The sequence below is a fragment of the Barbus barbus genome (assembly GCF_936440315.1).
Source record: "Barbus barbus genome assembly, chromosome: 25".
In the NCBI taxonomy this organism is placed as follows: domain Eukaryota; kingdom Metazoa; phylum Chordata; class Actinopteri; order Cypriniformes; family Cyprinidae; genus Barbus; species Barbus barbus.
In genome coordinates this window covers 22,125,418-22,149,591 of record NC_136753.1, presented here as the reverse complement: position 1 = coordinate 22,149,591, position 24,174 = coordinate 22,125,418, and the positions used below count along the sequence as shown (strand labels likewise).

Below are 24,174 nucleotides of genomic sequence, written 5' to 3'. Positions count from 1 at the left end.
TTAAAATCCAACACTTTGATTTCTGCACACACACTACAGTTCAAAAATGTGGGGTCGCTATAAGATTTTGACATTTGGCAGTTTTAAAATTGACATTCAAATAACTCGAAGTAACTTTGCAACTACATGTCAACTTGCATGTTGACATGTACTTGCAAAAAGTTACTTATAGTCAGTAGAATATCTTTTGAGGGAACAATATATGATGTGTTAGCAGATATTAAGCAGACAGTCTACTAATATTCTAATAAAGTGTGTTATCTAATTTGTTTTTTTTTATACTCATGAAGGCTGCATCTATTTGATAAATAATAAAAACACCAATATTGTGCTGCTTAATATTTTGTGCAAACCATGATACATTTTTATATTTTATATAAAATATTTTATCAAATATGTTATAATTTAAAAGCCTTTACTGTAATTTTTGATCAACTGAATGCATCCTTGCTGAATTCATGTATTTTTCTTAAAATATTTTTTTATTAAATTAAAATAAATTAAAATCTCACTGACCCAAAACTTTTGAATGGTAGTGTAGACATTCTGCAAATATTATACTGACAATTTTATTTTTTTATTTAAATTTATTTATTTTTAACCAAAAGAAAAAAGAAAACAGTTCCATTCATGTGTTCTGGGAATGTGAAGGTTCATGACTCTCCATCTGAAGTCAGATTTTGATTAACCTTTTCTGTTTGAGCTTATGAACATTAAACATAAACATTATGTTTAAACGTCTATGTGGGTTGATTGAGAAGTCAATGTCTTTGCTGTAATGCCATTACCCAGCAGATGGCGATCTTGCGTGTTAGTCTAGGAAAGTGTCTCAAAATCTTTTGTCATTAATTTGTCTAATTTACTGAATTAAATTGACATAAAACTAAAAATAATACAATTGTTTAAAAAAATTCATCTTGTAAAAAATAAACGAACACAGAAATAACAATAGTTGAGCTTCATTTTTGAACAGTTGTATACTAACAACTCTCATTTGTAATTTTCACATTTTATACAATTTGTTTACATGTCAGACAAACACACTCCACTCTCAAGAGAAAAGCTGAAATCGTAACAAGTGGCCTTCAAGGCTCTTTTTGTTGTAACACTTCAATGCATTTATAAAAAGCAAACAAGCCTTGTCCTGTCAATTCATTTTAAACACATATATATGAATTTATTCTCCATATGAACTACATCATGTAACTGTATGATCAATTAAAAAACTGTTGCTTTGATGAATATTTCAATACTTAAGCATCACATGATGTTCATCATAAAGCCGTAACCATATATAAACAGAACAGTGAAGTAAATTCTAGTTGAGATGTAATCATTTTGTATTATTAGAAAATTATCTAATTTTCTAATATCATTATTAGAAGAAAATTGTAATTATACACACATTCACTCTTATTTGTATGGCTAATATTTTGAAAATGCAAAATGTTTCTGCTCTCGTTACATTCTGTTAGGAATTACTCAAATCATTTAAATGATATATTTTCCATTCAAACTGGTTAAATTTGAGGGAAAAATTTGTAGTTTGTTTCACTTAAATTTGATTGGTCATTCTGACACTCACAAGCACTGTTGAACGCTGCGGCAGACAAGACTAAAAATGTAACTTACAGTTAAGTTACAAAAATACCTTTTAAATACCATTTAGTCATTCTAACAACAAACAGAGCGCTGTGTAATGGAGTGCAATTTCAAATTCTGGGGAGGGGACAATGTGGTCATTTCTAATTATTGGGGTAGACTTTTCCCCCTCACTCTCTATGGTGGTTACAGCCCTGGTTCATTACAATGCCAGTCAAAAGACAATGGGTTAACAACATTTGTCACAGATCAGGAGGACAAAAACAAGGCTAAATGGTGGACAATCAGACAATGCCTCTGTGAGGTAATGAGTTGGGTGTATGAACAGTTCATAAAGTCAGTAGGTCTGTAAATGTCTCAAACGTAACAGTGTTTAGCTTCTCTTTTGGGCGTTTAGGATCTGGCAGATCTTCAGCAGGAGTACACAAGGCTCTTACTCTCTGATATGAGAAATGATTTTTAAAAATGATGCACAGGGTTAATCATTTCGAAAATTACAAATAACATGATCATTGTTTTAAATAATTAAATGCATACATAATGTATATATGCGATGTTAAAGTATATCTGAAAGCATATATGCGATATAAATTTCAGTGAAATTGTTTACGAGCGTACCTGTCGCATAGACCCTGGAGTGATGCCAACCAAATAAATAATCCACAGTGGAACTAGTAGGGTGGAGGAAAGGGTGAAGAAGCCACCAATCGCATAACCCCACCAGGGGTACTCATACACATTGTTGAACTTCAGAGGGGTGTATTTAACTAAGGAGAAGATAAATGTTCCCTGAATAGACGGGAAAGAGAATGATGAGCAATGGGGAGCCATCAGTTAGTTTGGTATGCTTTGACTCACTGAATCAACGCACAAAGTCTCAGAATAGGAGAAGGACTTTCTTGTGTTTTGAAGTGCTGTCAGTGTAAAGACAGACACAAATGACAGGTGTCAGACACAGACTCACAGGTGGCAGGCAAACCTCCTCCTACCCCTATGTACTGCTCTGAGGATAGTGTGTGGTTACAATATGAAAATAAAAAATGACACATTTGTTGGTTTTAAAAAGCCACAGAAATAGATTGCAAGGGATTTAAATGAAACTCACTGTGCATATTGCTGGTGTTAGATATTGCCAGCAGCACTTCATGTAGGGCCAGGGCCGATATCCAATCATATCCTCAATGCTATCATAGAGACGGTCTGCACCTGAAATAAAACTCAAAAACTCGAAATTACACTGGAAATCATTGTATCACACTGCTTTCTGTTCAACTCGCTTTTAATGTGCTAAGAATTGAGTGCACTTTTGACTTACATGCACTGTTGTTCTATAAAAATCTCAACAGGGGTCAAGTTGCAAATGAAAACATGTACCACTTGTGTACATTTATCTGCACTTTGCTTGTTCTTTACAGTCAAATAAATGATTTACCATATACCCATCCAACACAGATGGACTGAAGTATAGCAAAAGTAAGAAGAGTCATTCCACTACAGGCGTAATAGTCAAAAAGCTGGAAGACATACAGGCCACCCTGAGAGTGAAACAGAAAAACAAAAAATTGCAGACAGAAGTTACAGGTACTGCAGATGTGTGGGGTTTGGGGGATTTTTTTCAAACAACCATCTTTGTGTTTTCATTTGTGACTCTCACCTCTGTTACCATTAGCAGACCAACAAGGAAGCTGACAGCACTTATGAAGAGGAGCAGAAATTTACGGCGATGTCCAGTTTGGAAGAAGGAAGGATACATATCCGAGATGGCCGTTACCAGGGCTTCATGATCCACAAACTGATACATTAATAGAAAAAGCTTTAGCGTATTCATACTATGATATAATGAATTAAATATAGAAAAATCCTCTGTATTGCTTCCTGTATTTACCTCACTATCCAGTCCCAGGAATATGATCATGATAAAGAAGAAGATTGCCCATAACTGAGGCAAGGGCATCATAGCTACAGCACGGGGGTAAGCGATGAACGCCAAACCAGGACCTGCCACAAACAAAACTCATTAAACGAATCCCTCCCTGCCCAGTGATACAACCTAATCACTACATGTAATATGAATGGCAGGGTTTAAAAACAAAAGTGCACAAAAAAAAGTCTATTTGTGTATGATTTCAGCAGTACAACTATGTAACCAAAAGCATTGCTTCATTTTGCAGTAACTATACCCAGATCTCTGACATAACATGATTTTTTTATGTTTCTGTATGCTTATTTTATGATATAATAACTTCCACTTGCTTTAAGAGACCTTAAGCCTTACATATAATTTTTACCTGACTCTGCAACCATCGAAATATCCATTCCCTGTTCCTCTGCCATGAAGCCCAGGACTGAAAATATAGCAAAACCAGCCACAAAGCTAGTTAAGCTGTTGAGCAGACACAAGTACACGCAGTCTCTGAAAGACAAATGGTAAAAGACAACATGTTTTTTTTTTTATGTTAGTGCAATTTGAAATAAATAAACTATTGATGTGGAAAGTGTGATATTAGATATTCTAAAGTACCTGTAACAGTTGTTCTCATATTTGTTGTAGCTTCCCAAAGCAGTCAGTACCCCTGTACAAACTCCATAAGAGTAAAATATCTGACTACCTGCATCCATCCAAACCTAAAACATCAAATAATGTTTAAAAAAAAAAAAATCCCAAAATGCCAATATTTTCAGTGAATAAAGGGCAAAAGAGAGCAGCTCAGTGCCTGTGGGTCTGTGAGACGTGTTGGATCAGGGTAGAGGTAGAATGTGCCATTTTTTGCTCCAGGGAGAGTAAGTCCACGGACCAGCAGCACTACCAACATTAAATAGGGAAAAGTAGCAGTGAAGTAGACCACCTGAAAATAAGAGGAAGACCATTCAGCTCCGCTTCATGTCGTGCCTAACAACGCCCCTTAGCTGTTATAAATTCACTGTAAACCATGGCTTCTTGGGTCTTATTGCATATATATATATATATATATATATATACACACACATATACATACAAAGGATATTAGCATATAGATGACATGAAGTACAACACGCAACAAGCAAAACTGTAAACACATTCCACTTCCAGCTCATAACTTACCATTCACTTTGTGATACATATTGTTAAAAAGTTTAACAAATTTCTCACCTTGCCTGTGGACTTCACTCCCTTCCACACACAGAAGTAGCAGATGATCCAGGCCAGCAGGAGACAGAGTGCCAAGTCCCATCTGACATTACCAATCTGTTCTATTCCCTCGGACAAGCCCAAAATTCTTCTCCTGTAGGCAAAAAATATGGAATCACATTCTGTTTTACAACCTTTATTGAGAATCATTTTAATTAGTTGGATGATTTTTGTTAGCCTGTTTTGCCTTAATTGCGTAATTCTAATAAACATGTATCCAGTTTAATGGGGTGTTATTTTCAACAACTTACTCCCAAAACTCAATAACAGGAGACGTGCTTTTCTCTGGAGAATATTCAGTGATGTTGCTTTTGCTGAACTCTTTGCAGTTGTCTAAATAAAGGTGGCAATGATTATTCAAATGACATATCCCAATATTATAATAATTCACACTGTGTTATATGTGAGATACCTGTGTTCCAGTAGTTGTTGCAGCTCGCCCATGGCAACTCTGAACTGAAGGATGTAAAGAGGTAAAGGAAAGCCCAAGCAAGAATTATGATGTAATAGACTCCAGTATAGAGGACAACGACCTGACTACCATAACCGAGACCTGTGAATATGAATAAAAAGTAGCAAAGTACTAAAGCTGTAATACATTCACATTGAAAAGTCACTGTATATAAGCTCAGGGCTCTCAAGTTCTATCAAACGTTTGGAGTGAGATTACATCTGTTTGGGGAGGAGCCACTCAAATATCTGCAGCAGTGGCCCCTCGGCACCAATTCTCTCAATTTTTTGCTAGCAGTTAAATTTGACCTATTGTTCATAATTGACCACAACACAAATAGAAATGACAACAACTGGTAAATCTGATAAAAGAAACAAATTCATCCAAATAAAATAAATTGTTTGATATATTTCAAAGATACAAATGTATCAAAAATAAAAAACATATGAGCCAAATGTACAGCAATTAACGGGACAGGTTATCCTTACTTCTCAGCGTGAGAAATACAAGCTGTGGCATGTGAGCGTGTGAACTGGTTGAAATGCGTGTGACCGTGTGAGACTGAGATCATTGTTCACCTTCAAATAGTGGGCAGATCTTCCTCCAGCACGTAATTCCACCCTGACTGGTGAACTGACCGAGCAAGGTCTCCAAAAAGAAAAGTGGAATCCCACAGGTGAAGAGAAACAGCACATATGGCACAAAAAATGCCCCTATATGACAGAATGATTTATCAATACATAGCAATCTTATACATATCAAAATACAATATGCAATATACAATAAACAATATACGTATCAAAACTCCAGCAATACACACCAAAACACTATGAAAAGTGTATTCAGTCAGTATTAGCTCTCCCCATAAAGAAAATAAAAAGGTCTAAAAAGAAGAAATGATCCAAAGCAAATTATTGTTTGAATTCAAAGTAATTCATATGACAAAACAACATGTTAAAAAATAACATATTATACCATATCAACCCATTCTAAAGCATGTATATTTAAGTATAATATGACCCTCAACCATGATCATTTTAATTAATTATTTATTTATATTAATAATTAAATTTGTATTTAATTTTGCAATGTAAGCATGACAACATTGTAGTATATGTATACAATGCATATACATATACTACTGTTCACAGGTTTGGGGTCACTATGTTTTGTTTTTTTTTTTGATCAAAAAAATTCAGTAAAACCGGTAATATTGTAAAAATATTAAAATAATAATTTATATATTTTAAAATGTAATATATTCAAAGTTATTACGCCAGTCTTCAGTGTCAATAATAATAATTTTAATGTGCTGATTTGGTGCTTGAGAAATATTTATTATTATTATTATTATCTACGTTGAAAACAGCTGATTAATATGTTTGTGGAAACCGTGAGATATGTATGTGTGTATATATTATCTCAGTTTACTCTGACTTTGCTGAATAAAATTATTCATATAAAAAAAAAAATTGACCCTAAACTCGGAGCAGTAGTGTACATTAATAAGATACTCTGCAACATATTTTAAGCCAGATGCATCCCATTAACATTGTGTTACACTGTATATAAATATATACATATATATATAAAAATATATATTTTTTTTTTAAAACAGCACACTTGTTTATGTATTCATACCACTGAGGTTCTTGTAAATCTTCATACAAATGTGAGCTCACAGTTATATAACTTCGTCCATACCCTCATTGGGCTGTTTTTTCCCTAGAGAAACAGCACCAGATCAGTGTTTGTGTGGATATTTTATACTAAAAACACAGAATGTCTGGCCCTGATCTTAAGCCCGTAGACACTGATACTCATATCCCAAAATATTTAAATTATAACAAACCACCACAGAAAAGCCATTCTAATATCTAAAAGGCAGTATATTTGATCTTCTGGGTATCTGAGACTTTGGAACTGTTTTAAGATAAAATATTATTTTATATTAAGAACATACGATAACTCAGGAACTTACTGTAAACACCATAAAACAAGATTAAATATAAATTTGCACTCACCCCCTCCATTCTTGTAGCACAAGTAAGGAAACCTCCACACATTTCCCAGGCCAATGATGTGCCCTACCACCGCCAAGAGAAACTCCAACTTATTAGCCCACTGCTCTCTGGCCTGGGGTTTAGGTCTGGCCTGCACTAGGGCACCATTCATGAGGTTTAACTTCACACCTGGCCTTGAGCTATGCTCCATGATGCTAATAATGGGTTGATAAATATACATTATATATCCAAATATCTGTCATGTAACATATTTAAGGCATAATGAAGAATGGGCCCATATGTGTCTGGGGTAGATTTGGGCCCCACGACCTCATCTGTAGCAAATGATAACATCAATAGTCTCTGCAAACAGCTGCGCATGACGGCACATGTTTTTTTCTCACATGCTTTACCTCACAACAAACTAACGATAGAGCAGGTGTTGTCTATTGGAATATGTGTCCACAATTGGATATTTTATTATACATAAATGTAATGTTTTGTCCACGTTTCCTCTTTAATACTCTCATCAGCCTTAAAATTGCACATACTACATTGTATGATACTGAAGTAAAAAAATAAATTTGCACTTCTTCATTTTTACTGCAGTGAATTTAAGTCTGTTATTACTTTTATATTAGTATGCTGTTTTATGGAGTTTTTTTCTTTAATATATTATTCAGAAATTATGTGCTTCTACACCTGTCACCACAATCAGATGTTAAAAATCTGAAATGTTACATGTTATTCTTATCTTTAAAAATACAACAAGTCACATTTGTATATTAAAAAGCAAATCAGCTCAAAACTACAATTGACTTACAGCTAATGACAACTGATGCACATATGCTTAAAATGGAATTGGATGAAAATTCATAAGTTCTTACCTGTTGTGGGCATGGTTTTACTTTGAATGTACAGCTGAAACCATGCCTCTTTTTTGTAAAACTACAGTACATCTGCTGTTTCACTACAAGAAAGTGTTATGTAATAATGTGACAAAAGAGTAATCAAAATATACCTTTGATTTGTTAAGAATCCGTCTTGTCTCTTTTATGTAGTGTCTGTATCTAGGTTAGCAGTTCAAAATAATGTCCTCAAAGAGAATGCCTGAGGAGTGGCCAAACCGGCTTCAAGCGCTCCTGAACTAGGACTGTTGGTCTAAAACCAGGTTTAGTGTTCTCTGCTTTTCAGAAGTAAACAAGACTATGCCATGATCAGAAAGTGTTTGTGTTTTGTGTGTCCCCCTGTTTTATACTGTTTTTCAGAGATAAAACAGAAATGTCTTATCAGTGGAGTAACTGACAACCAGTGGGTTTCTTTCTCTCACCCTACAACTCTCTCTGGCTGTTTCTAGATCTATCCATCTTTGAGCCTGTCTGACAATTTTGCAATAAGTGCAGCACAGTTTCCTCTAAAGTTGAATAACTGCTAACTGGACACCATGCCATTTGCATTGTCAAATGCATTCAGAAAAGAAAGAATGCTGAAATACCTGAATCAAATGTCCTGTTTGTGCTTCATTAAGCAATGTGTAATTGCTGCACAGTCCATTTGCCATTCTCTCATCATAATCCTCCAGAGCTACTCATTTGAGTGCTTGTAGAACTCAGCAAAATGAAACACATTTTGGCCTAAATAAATCTAGGTGGAAAACAGATGCTGGAATACTGGTCACAATTAGTTCCATTTTGAACAATGATTAAGGAAAAATAGAATTGTTATTGGTAAAAATCTGGGAATATTTCAGTATCACGCAGTACTTTGAATGCATCGCAGCCGTACACGGTTTGTGAAAACGCCATTTACAAATGCAACAGTGTCCTCTTGTGGTCGATTTATGAGAATTGCGTTTTCCCATCGAAATTCGTGAGATGGTCCTCACTGCAGAACACAAGATCCAGGGAGTGTGGTTGGATCTAGATCCAACTGCTCCCACCTTACATTTACCTAAACCTACCCATCTCCACCCCCTGATCCCTAAACCCACCCATCTTCACCCCCCTAGATGTGGATCCAACCCCGCCCCCTGCTGTGAGGGGCTATTGAAATTCGTCAGTAAATTTGATCGACTCCTTTGCTAAATTAGCTCTCTATTTTCAAACATACACTGACTCACGTTGTCTCGTTTGCAGACGATCTCCTGCATAATACATGTTTAGAAACAACCAACATGTTTCTAAAAATAAATTCCACCTAGCCGGTAACCCTCGTACTTATTTGCTGCTGCTGTCAAAACATCATAAAATTTACGCTTGTAGCTAGCCACCGGCTTGATAGGAGCCTTGAAAACCAAAATAATGACAAGTTCAGAGAAAGAACTGTATTGCTTATTTGCATGATTGTATTACAGATGTATTGTTTATGTGTATGATTGATTATAATAGGCATTTTTCCCTGCTACCTTTCCCAGAACCAGGTTTACTAACTAGACACGACTGTGGACCTCTGTCTAAACAGGTTTCTGCCGTAAATGAAAAATGGAAAACCCGGAGTGGAGCTCCTGCGACTGATTTTCAGAACGTTGGAGAGGAAATCAATCGCTCCGTTCCATTCACACACCGTGCTCCAGACCAGATGAAGCTCTGCGTTGCTTGGTGACCAAAAGTTTGATGCTTTGCTTCTTTTGCAACTATTTTCTTTTGCGGAAGAAATAATATACAAAAAATATATAACACATCGTGCTCGAATAACATTGCGTAATTATTGCTGGATGCATGAATAAAAATGATAACAGATTATAAAACAGAGTTGTTTATTCGTGTTAAGTGAGGGTTACCCCTTATGATTTAATGTAAGTAACAGATATTTCGCAATTTGGCAATAAAAATGACAAGATGAACGTATTTAGAAACGTAGTCATTTATTGCTATACACGCTTCTGAGATATAAGCCCCGCCTTAAGACACACACTCACACGGTCAAATACAAACGCATGTGATTCTACACTCTCGGTTCTGTATGGACTCGTTTCCCTCTACGAGAGGAGGAGAGTGTGAGAGGGGTGGGCTTCAGCGACTGTATTATAACGACCGAATCACTCTGAATTAAGCGTAACTTCATGGCCGATGTAAATGCGGTAGACTTCCTGAACTTTTGACCAGTCGCCTCCATCAGGTAACAGCTCTATAGCTTTTGTTATCGGTCTACTTTGTTTCCACTGCTTTCTGATTTACTGAAGAGGTGCAAGTGAGCGCTGAGATTAACTGCGTAGTTGAACCGTTTTCTATCTGGCTTTTGTTTATAGAAGTATTTCACTTGGCACCCGGCGTCTCCTCAGCGTGGGTTGAAGAGCACTAGTGTTCGGCTGCTGAATGTAGGCCAAAGGTCATGAACAAAAGCGCAATAACTGAGTGAGTTTCCTCCTTCTCTGTATGCAGATCATCAGGGACAGTGTCTCTGCTCCGTGACGATTTTATAGTTCGTGCGTCAATGTTGCTTCAGGAACTGCTTGTGGTTATAATTAAACATATACAGACAGGTTATTTAACAAATGAATACGTATGACTTTTTGTTTAACCTGCCTCATCCTAGTTAACATGCTACCTGTCACAATAAAATGAAAGTATTGTATCACAGGAATGTAATATTTGTATTCATGTAGGTTTTATACTTTTTTATTATTACTTTATAATTTTTTACAAATTCATGTTTTTTTTTTAGTTTTCAAAATATATTTAAAAATAAAGCATTCATTTTTATATTTATTTTTAAATTGTAGTCACATACAAGACATTTTTTAATGTTTTTCCATTTGACCTAAGATGCCTTTTCTTTAAAAGGTAAATAATTATAATAATTGATTAATAAATGACCTTGAAACACAGTCCTGAGGGTCTGAAGGGGTCCTCTTTTGTCACATGACAAAAAAAATCATGGCTTGTGTTACTGACTTTGATTTGGCGGATATTTTTATTATTAATTATTTGTTCTACTAGTAATATTTTAAAACGAAGTGGTTTCACTGTTTTTTTTCATAAAGAAATAATAAATTGTGCCAAATACAAACAACTTTTCTTTTTTTACAATCTCCAAACAGTTATACCACCTAAACAAATAAAAACATAGACCGAAAAGACTTCATAGAAGGCTTTTTTGGTTGTTTGTTTAAATTGCTAATTTAATAAACTTTTGAATTTACTTAGAGCAATACCTTACACATAAAATTTGCAATGATGTTGAGCATGTATGTCAAATGTGTTTAATACAGGCTGTCAAGACTTATATTGTCTTTTTTTCACCAAGAACATTTTATCCACATGACCATTTGGCAGTATAACGGAAAATTAAGATCACCAGTGTGACATTATTTTAGCTTAACAAATGATTATTTCAAAAACTAGTTAATAGTGAGAAATGTCTTGAAAATTTACATTCTTTTTTTATTATATATATATACAGTGGTGTGAAAAAGTGTTGGCCCCCTTCCTGATTTTTTATTTTATTGCATGTTTGTCACACTTTAATGTTTCAGATCATCAAACAAATTTAAATATTAATCAAAGATAACACAAGTAAACACAACATGCAGTTTTTAAATGAAAGGTTTTTTTTTTATGAAGGGAAAACAAAATCCAAACCCACATGGCCCTGTGTGAAAAAGTGTTTGCCCTTTTTAAGTTAAAACATAACTGTGGTTTATCACACCTGAGTTCAGTTTCTCTAGCCACCCAGGCCTGATTACTGCCACACCTGTTCGCAAACAAGAAATCACTTAAATAGGACTTGCCTGACAAAGCGAAGTAGACCAAAAGATCCTCAAAATCTACACATCATGTTGAGATCCAAAGAAATAATAAGAAAGAAAGTAATTGAGATCTAACAGTCTGGAAAAGGTTATAAAGCCATTTCTAAAGCTTTGGGACTCCAGCGAACCACAGTGAGAGCCATTATCCACAAATGGCGAAAACATGGAACAGTGGTGAACCTTCCCAGGCGTGGCCGGCCGACCAAAATTACCCCAAGAGCGCAGCGACGACTCATCCAAGAGGTCACAAAAGACCCCACAACAACATCTAAAGAACTGCAGGCCTCACTTGCCTCAGTTAAGGTCAGTGTTCATGACTCCACCATAAGAAAGAGACTGGGCAAAAATGGCCTGCATGGCAGAGTTCCAAGACAAAAACCGCTGCTGAGCAAAAAGAACATAAAGGCTCGTCTCAGTTTTGCCAGAAAACATCTTGATGATCCCCACGACTTTTGGGAAAATACTCTGTGGACTGACGAGACAAAAGTTGAACTTTTTGGAAGGTGTGTGTGTCCCATTACATCTGGCGTAAAAGTAACACAGCATTTCAGAAAAAGAACATCATACCAACAGTAAAATATGGTGGTGGTAGTGTGATGGTCTGGGGCTGTTTTGCTGCTTCAGGACCTGGAAGACTTACTGTGATAAATGGAACCATGAATTCAGCTGTCTACCAAAAAATCCTGAAGGACAATGTCCGGCCATCTGTTTGTGACCTCAAGCTGCAGCGAACTTGGGTTCTGCAGCAGGACAATGATCCAAAACACACCAGCAAATCCACCTCTGAACGGCTGAAGAAAAACAAAAGGAAGACTTTGGAGTGGCCTAGTCAAAGTCCTGACCTGAATCCTATTGAGATGCTGTGGCATGACCTTAAAAAGGCGGTTCATGCTCGAAAACCCTCCAATGTGGCTGATTTACAACAATTCTGCCAAGATGAGTGGGCCAAAATTCCTCCACAGCGCTGTAACCGACTCATTGCAAGTTATCGCTAACGCTTGATTGCAGTTGCTGCAAAGGGTGGCCCAACCAGTTATTAGGTTTAGGGGGCAAGCACTTTTTCACACAGGGCAATGTGGGTTTGGATTTTGTTTTCCCTTCATAATAAAAAAACTTAATTCAAAAACTGCATGTTGTGTTTACTTGTTATTTTTGATTAATATTTAAATTTGTTTGATGATCTGAAACCTTAAAGTGTGACAAACATGCAAAAAATAAATAAAATAAAAAAATATTAATGCCTTATTCTACATGACCTTATTCTACATCCCTAATCCTACCCAATACCTAAACTTAACAACTACCATACTAACTATTAATAAGCAGCAATTTAAGAATTTATTTAGGGAAAAGCCACAGTTAATAGTTAACAAGTGTTAACAACTATTCTAAAGTGTGACCGTTTTTGTTTATAGACACGCAAGGCTATATGTCTGGGCCAACATTTAGTTTGTATTAAATAAGAATGGTATGGTCTTCAAAGGTAACTGAAGAAGCTATTTTGACATAATATACAAACAGTGACAAATGCATTTAAATATAGCTGTGAATTTTGACTGTATAAGAACATTTGAGTGTATTCTTCCAAAGTTTATGCCCAACTTTAATGGAAAATCTAAATGGAATCTAAAATCTAAATGGAAAATCGTTTATTGTTTCGATAATAGAATCTGTTGTTTCAATAAATGTCTCTAGTAAAATCCATTGTGGCAAGTATGTTCGTATCTAGCTATATCACACTAAAAGGTGAATGCAGAAAGTGAAGACAAGCCACAAAGCTGTGGTCAATGTCTGTCACACTGCTTTGGAAAAGTGGAAACTTGTTCTAACTTTGAAGATCATTATTTCACTGCTGGTGTAAGAGCTGGAACAACCAGATGGTACTGAACAAAGACTCGTTGCTGTTTTTGAGTTACCGTTGCATGTTTCACAGTTAACAGCTCTGTTCTAAACTTTGTTTGTGCTTCTCTTCCATCAATGTTTTGACAGATGTTTGCTTTTTTTTTTTTTTTTGCAGTGTCATGGAAATGCAGCATGATCCAGATTTGCAGTTTAAACTGGCTTATCCTGATTCAGAAAGAATCGACACAGGCATTAAAACCCGAGTAAGAGGCCAGTGGTCCAGCAAAGTGGAGTTTATCTTAGCTGTTGCTGGCCAGATCATTGGTTTGGGAAATGTGTGGAGATTTCCATATCTGTGTTACAAGAATGGAGGAGGTTTGTTCTATGGTTTTACTATATTACTGCTCTATTTAAAATCCAGTAGAACCAGTTCAATGTTTATTTATCTATTTTTATTTTTTTGGCCTTGTGTCTTATACTGTACTATTATACGTTTTTCTGTTTTTAGGAGTGTTTTTCATTCCATATGTGGTCTTTCTGTTTGCCTGCGGCATTCCTCTTTTTCTTATGGAGACTGCTTTGGGTCAGTACACCAGCCAAGGCTCTGTTACCTGTTGGAGGAAGATCTGCCCACTATTTGAAGGTGAGTTTTCATTCTTCACTTTAATGTCATTGTTAATCTACAATAGAGTAAATGTTGTATGTCCACCACAGTGCTGTAAAATTAGACTCGTGTACTGTGTAGTAAACATGTTGTGTAGATTAGTGGTTTAGTAGACACCCAGCACACATCAATAGTAAACAATATTGGTCTGAAATGTGAGAAGCTTCCTGTTTGTGTGCATACTTTTAATTATTAAGGTACTTTTGTACTAACCGCAATTTAATAAAGTTCATCATATGAGTATGTTTAAATAACTTATGAACGTATTCCTTTTCTAATGGGTCAGCATCCTCTATTTATGCTTTCAAAATTTGTTTTGCTTTTGGTTTCTTGAAGTATCATCTCATGACTCCATATTTACGGAAAATGTCAGGATGAAAACCGCACTCATTACTTAAAGTCTTGTTGAATTACCCAGTTTTAAGTAGTTTTCTGAAGCAATTACTTTTACTTTTTGTAAAATAAATATATAATCTAGTAATAATTTAATACTTGTAATAAACCTGTATGAAATTATGTGTTTTATGCAAAAAAAATCTAAATTAAAGCACCCACTTTGTGAGAAATTTGGGTTTTTTCTTTTACAAAATACAATAATAATCCACAAAAAATTTTATTACTTATCCAAAGTTAAGCTTCAAAAATAGAACAAAAACAAAAAAACTGTTCATTCAAATAAGGTCAAAAAGCTTTTTGCTCTCAGCCTCCACTCCTGCCTTTCATTTCTCAATCTTATTCCCAAATCCCAAAATAAGTCACCTATAAATAATTCATTTAGTAATTTTGTGATTTGTAATTCCAAGTCAAGCAATAGTCATAAATTAAATTAGTTTCATGTTCAAAGATTTTGTTAATTCATAATTAATCAAATTGTTAAATAAATAATTATTGAACTTTTACTTGCATGACAGTATGTAATATGGATCTCTCCAACACATTTAAGATAAACATCAAACACCGACTGATCTGTTATTGTCAGCAAAAGAATCCTGAAAGGGGTTCATTGTTTTGGCTTGCTTTTCTTTAGGTCTGGGTTATGGGAGTCAGGTGGTTGTCTTCTATTCCAGTGCCTACTACATCGTCATTTTGGCCTGGGCTTTCTTCTATCTCTTCTCTTCTTTTAGTGGTGAACTGCCATGGGCTAGCTGCAGGAACTGGTGGAATTCAGGTATGTTCTAAAACTAGTGTGAAAGTCTTTTTAGTTTTTCAATAGATCATGCTTTTTAGAAACAACTATTCCCTTCATCCTTTCAGAGAACTGTGTTGAGTTTGACCGAATTGGAGGAACAAGAAACCTGAGCTTTATGGAAAATGTATCATCGCCTGTTAAAGAATTTTGGGAGTAAGTTTATAAAACCCCCAAATGTTAGTTAGTATTAGTTTGTTTGGTTGTTTAAAATAAGTATTAATTAAATTAATAAAAGCTTAAACGTTTAGTGCCTTTCAGGAATTCACGGTGAGGTTCAGGACTGAAGGTTCTATATTGAATATAAAACTTTCCACTTATGCTCTGCTATAATAATTAAAGGGGTCACATGATGCGATTTCAAGTTTTCCTTTCTCTTTGGAGTGTTACAAGCTGTTCATGCATAGATAAGATCCCTAAAGTTGCAAAGACTAAAGTCTCAAACCCAAAGAGATATTCTTTATAAAAGTTAAGACTTGTCCACGCCCTCCTAAAATGGCTCATTTAAACACGCCCCCACATGTCTACGTCACGGTGTGGGAAGATTTGCAAAACACCGCCCAAATGTATACGCAAAGAAAGAAGGCAGAACTATTATTCTCCCTGTAGTACTGTTGCTGCTGCCGGCGCCATGTCGTGGAGACACTGTGTGACACGTTGTGAAAGCGAAACTACTTTGTTTGTGCTTCCAAAAGAGGACACAACTAGAAATCAGTGGATAAGTTGTATTTACAACACTGTTCCAGAACAGTTCAACCCAAATATTCGAGTGTGTGCAGCACATTTTACAGAGGACTATTTCCTGAACCTGGAAGAGTAGCCTACAATGCTGGCTTGCACAAAGACTGTTTCTATAAAGTGGGGCAATTCCAACTTTACAAGGACAGTCTGGCACTTCCGACAGCCTGTAAGTATGTTTTCTTATTTAAAGAATTTGCCACTGACGATTCAAACGTGAGTTTTGAGCAGTGTAGAGTAGCGCTTGTTTGTCGTTTCTCCGATCACAAATGCAGACATGGTAATGTTTACGTGGCATGATGCAACACAACGCGTAAAAAGACCGTATAAGTCATTATAATCATTTACATTTACATTACATTTAGTCATTTAGCAGACGCTTTTATCCAAAGCGACTTACAAATGAGGACAATAGAAGCAATCAAAACCAACAAAAGAGCAACAACATGCAAGTGCTATTACAAGTCTTGGTTAGCCTAACGCAGTACATGTAGAAAGTTTTTTTTTTTTTCTTCTTTTTAAAGAAACAAGTAGATAGAATAGAAAAAGAAAGCTAGTGTTAGTTTTACAAGAAAAGCTAGCAGTTAGAGAATAAATATGCAATTGATAGAGGGTAAAATGTGTGTGTGTGTGTGTGGGGGGGGGGGGGGGGGGGTTATATAAAAAGAAGACCAATAGATAAAATTAGATTAGAATAGAGAGTGCTAGAGTTAGAGGGTCAAGTAAAGATGGAAGAGATGTGTTTTTAGCCTTTTCTTGAAGATGCGTAAGGATTCAGCTGCTCGGATTGAGTTGGGCAGGTCATTCCACCAGATGGGAACAGTTAATGAAAAAGTCTGTGAAAGTGATTTTGTACCTCTTTGGGATGGCACAATAATGTGTCGTTCACATTCTAGGGCACATAAGTCTGAAGTAATGAATTTAGTTAAGTTGGTTGGTTCTGTAGGCAAACATTAATGCGATAATACATAATCAGTAATTATTTCCCCAATGTATGCAACAAATGCCTCATTTATTTTGGGTTTTATTGTTTTTGTGTCATCGTGCCGGGACACGTTATCAGAGTACGGTAAGGGGCGTAACATTTCCGTCACACGCTTGAGGTATTCGGCCAATCACAACTCACTGGATAGCTGGCCAATCAGAGCACACCTCGCTTCTCAGAACGATGAGCTTTGTAAAAATCGACGTGTTTCAGAAAGGCGGAGCATAGAGGAGCAACAATAATGTACAGTATGTGGAAAATAATGTTTTTTTTTTTTACCTTAAACCACATAAGCACATTGCATTATACTAAATACACAAGATAATATTCTTTTTAGCAATGTCATATGACCCCTTTTATTATGGTGAGCAATATGTGCTTCTTATATGAAAATCACATTTATAATAATTTAAAGTTAAAGTAGTGCAATTAGAATTAATTTAAAGTGATAGTTCACCCATAAATTAAAATTACCCCATCATTTACTCACCGTCAAGCCATACTAGGTTTATATGACTTTCTTCTTTCAGACAAATACCATCTGATTTATTTTAAAAATGCCCTAGCTCTTCCAAGCTTTATAATGGCAGTGAATGGTGTTTGAGATTTTGAAACAAAATAAAGTGCATCCTTCCATCAAAAAAAAGTGCTCCACATGGCTCGAGGGGTTTAATAAAGACCTTCTGAAATGATGTGATTGTGTAAGAAAAAATATCCATATTTAAAACATTTTATAACTGAAATCTCTAGCTCCTGCTAACTGTCGTACGCGCATTCATTAAAGAGTGGTGTTCCAACGGATGACGCAGGCGTAGCGTAAGCTCTGGTGAGAATATGAGTCTCTCGAGAACTAAGTTTAGTTTACAGCAAAGGAAAACCAGTATCCTCTTGGCTTATATCGAAATCCTCCAACATTTTTCTTTACAAATCCTCGTTTTGTACTTCTAATTCGTAACCAGTGTTTTGTTTTGCTCTCTTTCCTCTGCGCTTCCGCATTCGTCACTTTTCACCGGAGCTTGCGCTATGCCTACATTCTACGTCATCCGTTGGAACGCCACTCTCTCGCAAACGTGAGTACATCAGTTAGCGAAAGCTAGAGACAACGGTTTATAAGTTATAAATGTTGATATTTCTCTTACACAAATGCATCAATTCACTTCAGAACGCCTTCCAAAGTGAAGGCCCCCCCCCCCCCCCCCCCCCCCCCCCATAGCTGTCTAGCACTTTTTATGATGGAAGGATGCACTTTTTGCTTCAAAATTTCAACCACTATTCACTGCCGTTATAAAGCTTGGAAGAGCAAGGACAATTTTTAATATAACACCGTTTGTGTTCATCTGACAAAAGAAAGTCATATACACCTAGGATGCCTTGAGGATGAGTAAATCATGGGGTAATTTTCATTTTTGGATGAACTATCCCTTTAAATACCAAAAGTGTTGTAATACTAAATGCAAGTGTAATTATTGTTGATACATGAATTTGGAAAAAGTTATGAGAATTACATAAAATGTATTTTGTAGGAGGCGAGTATTGAATATAACTGGAAGTGTGAATGAGCTGGGCAGTTTGAGATGGGAGCTGGCTCTGTGTCTCCTGCTGGCCTGGATCATTTGCTACTTCTGTGTTTGGAAAGGAGTGAAGTCCACAGGCAAGGTGAGAACTAACTGAGAAGGCACTTTCAGGCTCAGTGGAGTTGTTACCTGGCTGTATGTTACCTCAGTTCTCATGTAGGCTGTTTGATTATTGACATAGTCCAGTTAATACTGTTTACATGGATTTAAATCAGGTACGCTGGATTTCAAAACGAGAGTTCCCTTGTCTTTTATTTTTCAGGTTGTGTATTTCACTGCTACATTTCCATATGTTATGCTGCTGGTGCTTCTGATTCGAGGTGTTACGTTGCCTGGAGCCATTGATGGCATCACATTCTACCTTTACCCAAACCCAGCACGCCTTACAGACCCACAGGTAGGCAAATCTAAAGTCTCATATGAGTGGTGATGGCAGTAGATGATTAAGCACTTTTCCGCTTAAAGACACTTGCAACTAAAGAAATGAATAGGACTTTGGTCAGTACGTTTGTTTACTATGATGTACACTCACATGACCATCAAACCAGTCAAATCAGTGGCCTAGAAAAACTAGTTCCCCTTTCATGATTGCCGCAATATTGAGATCACACGAACAGTCTAATGTTACTCATTTACCTTTCCTATTTTGCGAGTTTATCATTAGACATCTTCAGTTGAGGAATAAATTAATAACAGATTTTCTGGTGAATAGTGTCTTTCTTTTAGCTATGTGAAGATACATCCACATCTGTCAGTGCCACTATAACAGTACAAGACTATTGTTTTATCAGCCAGTGACACAAAAATACTTGGAGCTTATAGTAAACACAAGTTAGTAAAAATGATTTGGACAACTGATCAATCTTTTGAAATAACGAATCATCAGCGAAACCAAATCATTCAGAAACATAAATTGGATGTTTCTGAGTGTTACCAAACCAGACCCTTCATGTGTCATGTATTGCTAAATACCTAATGGATTGGTCCGTAGTTGTGAACTTTCCTTCTCTTGTCTTTAGGTATGGATGGATGCTGGAACACAAATTTTTTACTCTTACGCTCTCTGCATTGGGTGCCTTACAGCTTTGGGAAGCTACAATAAATACAACAACAACTGCTACAAGTAAGCAAATCCATTGTTATGAGAAAACGCATTCAATTCAGTTTACATTTAAATCAATATATGTGCGTTTAGAAGTATTTGTGGAGGCGATAGAACCAGTTGTCTCCAACCCTGCTCCTGGAGATCTACGTCCTACAGATTTAAGCTTCAACCCCAATCAAACACACCCGAACCAGCTAATCAAGGTCTTCAAGGCTACTTGTTCATTTCAGACAGGTGTGTTGGAGCAGGGTTGGAACTGAAATCTGCAGGACAGTAGCTCTCCAGGAGCAGGGTTGGAGATCCCTGCGATCGAAGTTCTTATCTGTATATATGCAGGATTAAATAACTGAAGTACATTATGCAGTCGAACATTACATTCGCTGTGATGGGGTTTTGACAGCATGCTTTGCATTTCTGCTTGTAGAGATTGTATTTACCTGTGCCTCCTGAATAGCGGAACCAGTTTTGTAGCTGGCTTTGCCATCTTTTCAGTTTTGGGCTTCATGGCCTTCGAACAGGGGGTCGATATCTCAATGGTAGCAGATTCAGGTAACTTAAACAACAGTGTCTGCTTTATGCGATGTCCTTTATGCCATTTCCAACACATTAAGTCTCAATTTACTTGTTTTGCCAGGTCCTGGTTTGGCCTTCATTGCATATCCACGAGCTGTAGCTATGATGCCTCTGTCTCAGCTGTGGTCCGTATGTTTCTTCCTCATGATTATTCTGCTGGGGCTTGACAGTGAGGTGAGAGCACATCATCTCTCAAGTACATGATGTGTTTGACTGTGTGAAAATTTCAGTTTTTTTTATTAACTACTGCCTAGATGAAGCTATTTAGCATAGCAGATATATTCATATATTATATACTATATCCTGTTAAAAAATACTCTTTGTTCGTGATTTTTGTGCATGCAGTATATTTGCAGTAAAGGTGTTATGTAACTTTTTCATGGCAATACTACATTAAAAACAAAACACTGCACAAAACATTCTCTTTTTCAGTTTGTGGGTTTGGAATCTCTCATGACAGCCATAACAGACATGAACTCCGACTTCTTCCTCCAAGGACATCGTCGTAAACTCTTCCTCCTCCTCATTTGTGTGGGCTGCTTCCTCATTGGCCTCCTGATGGTAACCGAGGTGATTGTTCATAATTTAGTCATTTCTGTGGATTTATTTTGTTTTCAATCAATTTGAATGTTTGATCATTGTTTTTATCTGTCTAAATTAGGCCGCTTAATGACTAATGTAAAAATCTGATCAATGTGATCTTTTTTTTGCATTGATTCAATAGGGTGGCCTGTATATCTTCCAATTATTTGATTACTATTCCTGCAGTGGAATGACCCTCCTCCTATTTGCCATTGCACAGTCAATCTGTATTGGCTGGTTTTATGGTGAGTAATAATACTGAATCAGCACTTAAGAACACAGAAGATCCAATATTTGATCATCATTTGTTAACTTAATGCAGGTTTTTCAAAGATCGCACAGCTTTTCTAATATGCTAAACTACAACTCTACCAGACTAATTGGTGCATTAAGTGTCTTCTTCAAGGACACTAGTGGTGCTACAGTCACCTTTATGTAAAACCTGCAGCTTTTGTGTTGTTAGCCATGATTTTCTAGCAAAGCCACCACCATACTTCAGCATCGTGTTTATAGTAAAGTTTGGTCATGTGTCATAAACAATAAGAACTGAGCATAAAACTGGTAAACAGTCTTTTAATATGCGCAGGTAATTTACCTGGTCTCTTCATCCTTATTGTTTTGTGTATGATCTCCTCTAAGACCTCTGATTCCAATCTCTCTGGTTTTTTCAGGTGCTGATCGTCTGTATGAAAATATTGTAGACATGATCGGTTATCGTCCTTTGACACTAATGATATACTGTTGGAAATATATCACTCCTGTCGTGTGTATAGTAAGTGCATGATTTACTCATTCACTGGTCACATTAGACAAATAATGCAGTGATATTCTAGTTCTCCACCAAAGTCATAATTTTATTTATGAACCTCAGAGCTCTTTATTATGCGTTCAGCATTAATTCAATACATGTCTTTTGCTTCTTTAGGGCACATTTGTCTTCTCTTTGGTCAAATTCACTCCTCTAAAGTTTAACAACACATTTGAATACCCATGGTGGGGTTATGCTGTTGGCTGGTGGTTCACCCTCTCCTCGACACTGATGGTTCCCATATGGATGATCTATGTCATCCTTATCACTCCTGGTACACTGAAGCAGGTAATTCTATGTGTGATTTAACAGAAAACAACACTAAGCCATGTTCAAAGCACTGAACTTGCATCTATATGCTTTCACATTTTTTTAGAGACTGCGTGTCCTTTGCACTCCAGCAAGCGATCTGCCTTTGACATTAGGAAGACAAAAAGAAACCCTGTGACCCCAACAGACAGTACAACATGTCCCATGACTGATAGAGAAACATCGGGGGGGGAACATCCTTGGGCTGTATTTTGAACAACTTTTGATATCAGTAATGCATTTGAAGATACACATGAGATCTTAAGAAGGCACAAACTGTACTTTACTGTTTAGATCCTCAAATGCAAGCAACTAAATGTGGAATTAAACTGGAAATGAAAAATAAGCTCAACTTCCACGTTCAGCTGTATCTGAGGAAAACTCAGTTTGACGTCATTCTTAAGTGTGATCGCGTCAGCAACTTACTGTATCATAAACATTCACAAGATATCAGTTTTTCTGAAAAAGATTAAAAAAAAAAAAAAAAAAAAAGTTTATCATGAGTGGACCAGCCCCATTTTGGATGGACCAATGTTCATTACAGTTGGTATATGATTAAAAAACGTTGGATGAGGAGTTAGAGAGACTAACCAGAGCAGCTCACTATAACAAACTGTATGCCTTGTAAAAGAAGTACAAGGCACGTTTGGTTAATTTCTATCAAAATTTGAAACAGTATTTTAGAATAGTAAATTTTTATTTATGTTTTTATGTGTCAATCATGCAAAACTTGCTGTTTTGTGTCTATAGTCGAGTGCTGGTGTTTTAAGAAAAGTGTTACAGAAAGTAAATTATGTTGGGGGTTATTATATTACAAATATTACAACATTTGTAATAGATCCATATTTTGCTACTTAAATCTGCTGTACAATTCTATATTCTACAATGTGTTTTTGGTAAAATGTGTAATTTAAGGGAATATCTATAGGTCATTTAAGCTTATGTACATTTTTACAATTGATGCTCTAGAAAGGCCAGTGGTTAATGTTCTAATAAATGCTCTGTTCAAATCAACAGTCGAATGACTGAAAATGATTGCTGGTTGAAATATGTTGGTGACAGCAGCTTGTTTGTGCTTTAAAGATTGTTCGGAAGCATCCAAGCCATTTGCACTGATAAACATTGTTTTCCGGGGAATGGATGTGATTAAAGTGATTAAATAAACAGAAAATTTCTACACTGTTTGCTAAAGTGGTTATTTTGAAATGTCTTTTACTTAAATTGTACAAAATATTTAGCAATTTTAAAGTATATATATATAGTGACAATTCTTTAACATTTAACTATTGCCCCTAGATTTACACATCACTTGCAGTTTTTCCAGAGGTGCTTTGTCCCAGCTGTGGCGTAAAAGGTCCCTCTAGCTGCTTCTATGATAAACTTCATTTACTATTACCATAAAGAAAGTTTCATACACACATTATACATATATACACACACACACAATAAAAAGTTAAAAATATTACAACTAAATGTTGTAATATTAACTTTTATACTAATGTTTTACAATCTAATTCACTTCTGTGATGAATTTTCAGCAGCCATTATTCCAGTCTTCTGTCACAAGATCCTTTAGAAATCATTCTAATATGCTGATTTGGTGCTCAAGAAACTTTATTATTATTAGCAACGTTGAGCTGCTAAATAGTTTTTCATATAAAAATAAAGTTTGAAAGAACAGCATTTACTGTATTTGAAATCTTTGTAACGTAATGTCTTAACGGCCTATATTTTTGTCAATTTAACGGGTCCTTGTAAATAAAAGTATTAAAAAAAAGTTTTAAAAAAATCTTACTAACCCAAAAGTTTCAAACGGTTAAGTGTACATATTTCTGA

At 35.9% G+C, this 24,174-nt stretch overlaps 1 protein-coding gene and 1 pseudogene across 2 annotated transcripts; one reads left to right on the top strand and one right to left on the bottom strand.

The window, feature by feature from the left end:
- Window positions 1-1,886: 1,886 nt before the first annotated feature.
- Window positions 1,887-7,436, bottom strand: LOC306845282 (sodium- and chloride-dependent GABA transporter 2-like; annotated as a pseudogene). The gene is made up of 14 exons (XR_013785996.1): window positions 7,247-7,436; window positions 5,801-5,935; window positions 5,184-5,324; window positions 5,023-5,104; window positions 4,733-4,865; window positions 4,317-4,448; window positions 4,124-4,227; window positions 3,891-4,015; window positions 3,488-3,600; window positions 3,257-3,394; window positions 3,035-3,137; window positions 2,708-2,808; window positions 2,221-2,391; window positions 1,887-2,042 (listed from the first exon to the last, which is right to left on the bottom strand). The product of XR_013785996.1 is annotated as a sodium- and chloride-dependent GABA transporter 2-like (transcript).
- Window positions 7,437-10,132: 2,696 nt separating this feature from the next.
- LOC306844423 (sodium- and chloride-dependent GABA transporter 2-like) lies at window positions 10,133-23,515 on the top strand. The gene is made up of 16 exons (XM_079376539.1): window positions 10,133-10,342; window positions 10,473-10,578; window positions 13,990-14,189; window positions 14,323-14,457; window positions 15,506-15,646; window positions 15,733-15,820; window positions 18,911-19,043; window positions 19,224-19,358; window positions 19,981-20,084; window positions 20,491-20,615; window positions 20,701-20,813; window positions 21,072-21,209; window positions 21,364-21,466; window positions 21,893-21,993; window positions 22,147-22,317; window positions 22,406-23,515. The coding sequence occupies exons 2-16, from the start codon at window positions 10,556-10,558 to the stop codon at window positions 22,475-22,477; spliced, it is 1,782 nt and encodes a 593-aa protein (XP_079232665.1). The 5' UTR covers window positions 10,133-10,342; window positions 10,473-10,555; the 3' UTR covers window positions 22,478-23,515.
- The last annotated feature ends 659 nt before the right edge of the window (window positions 23,516-24,174 follow it).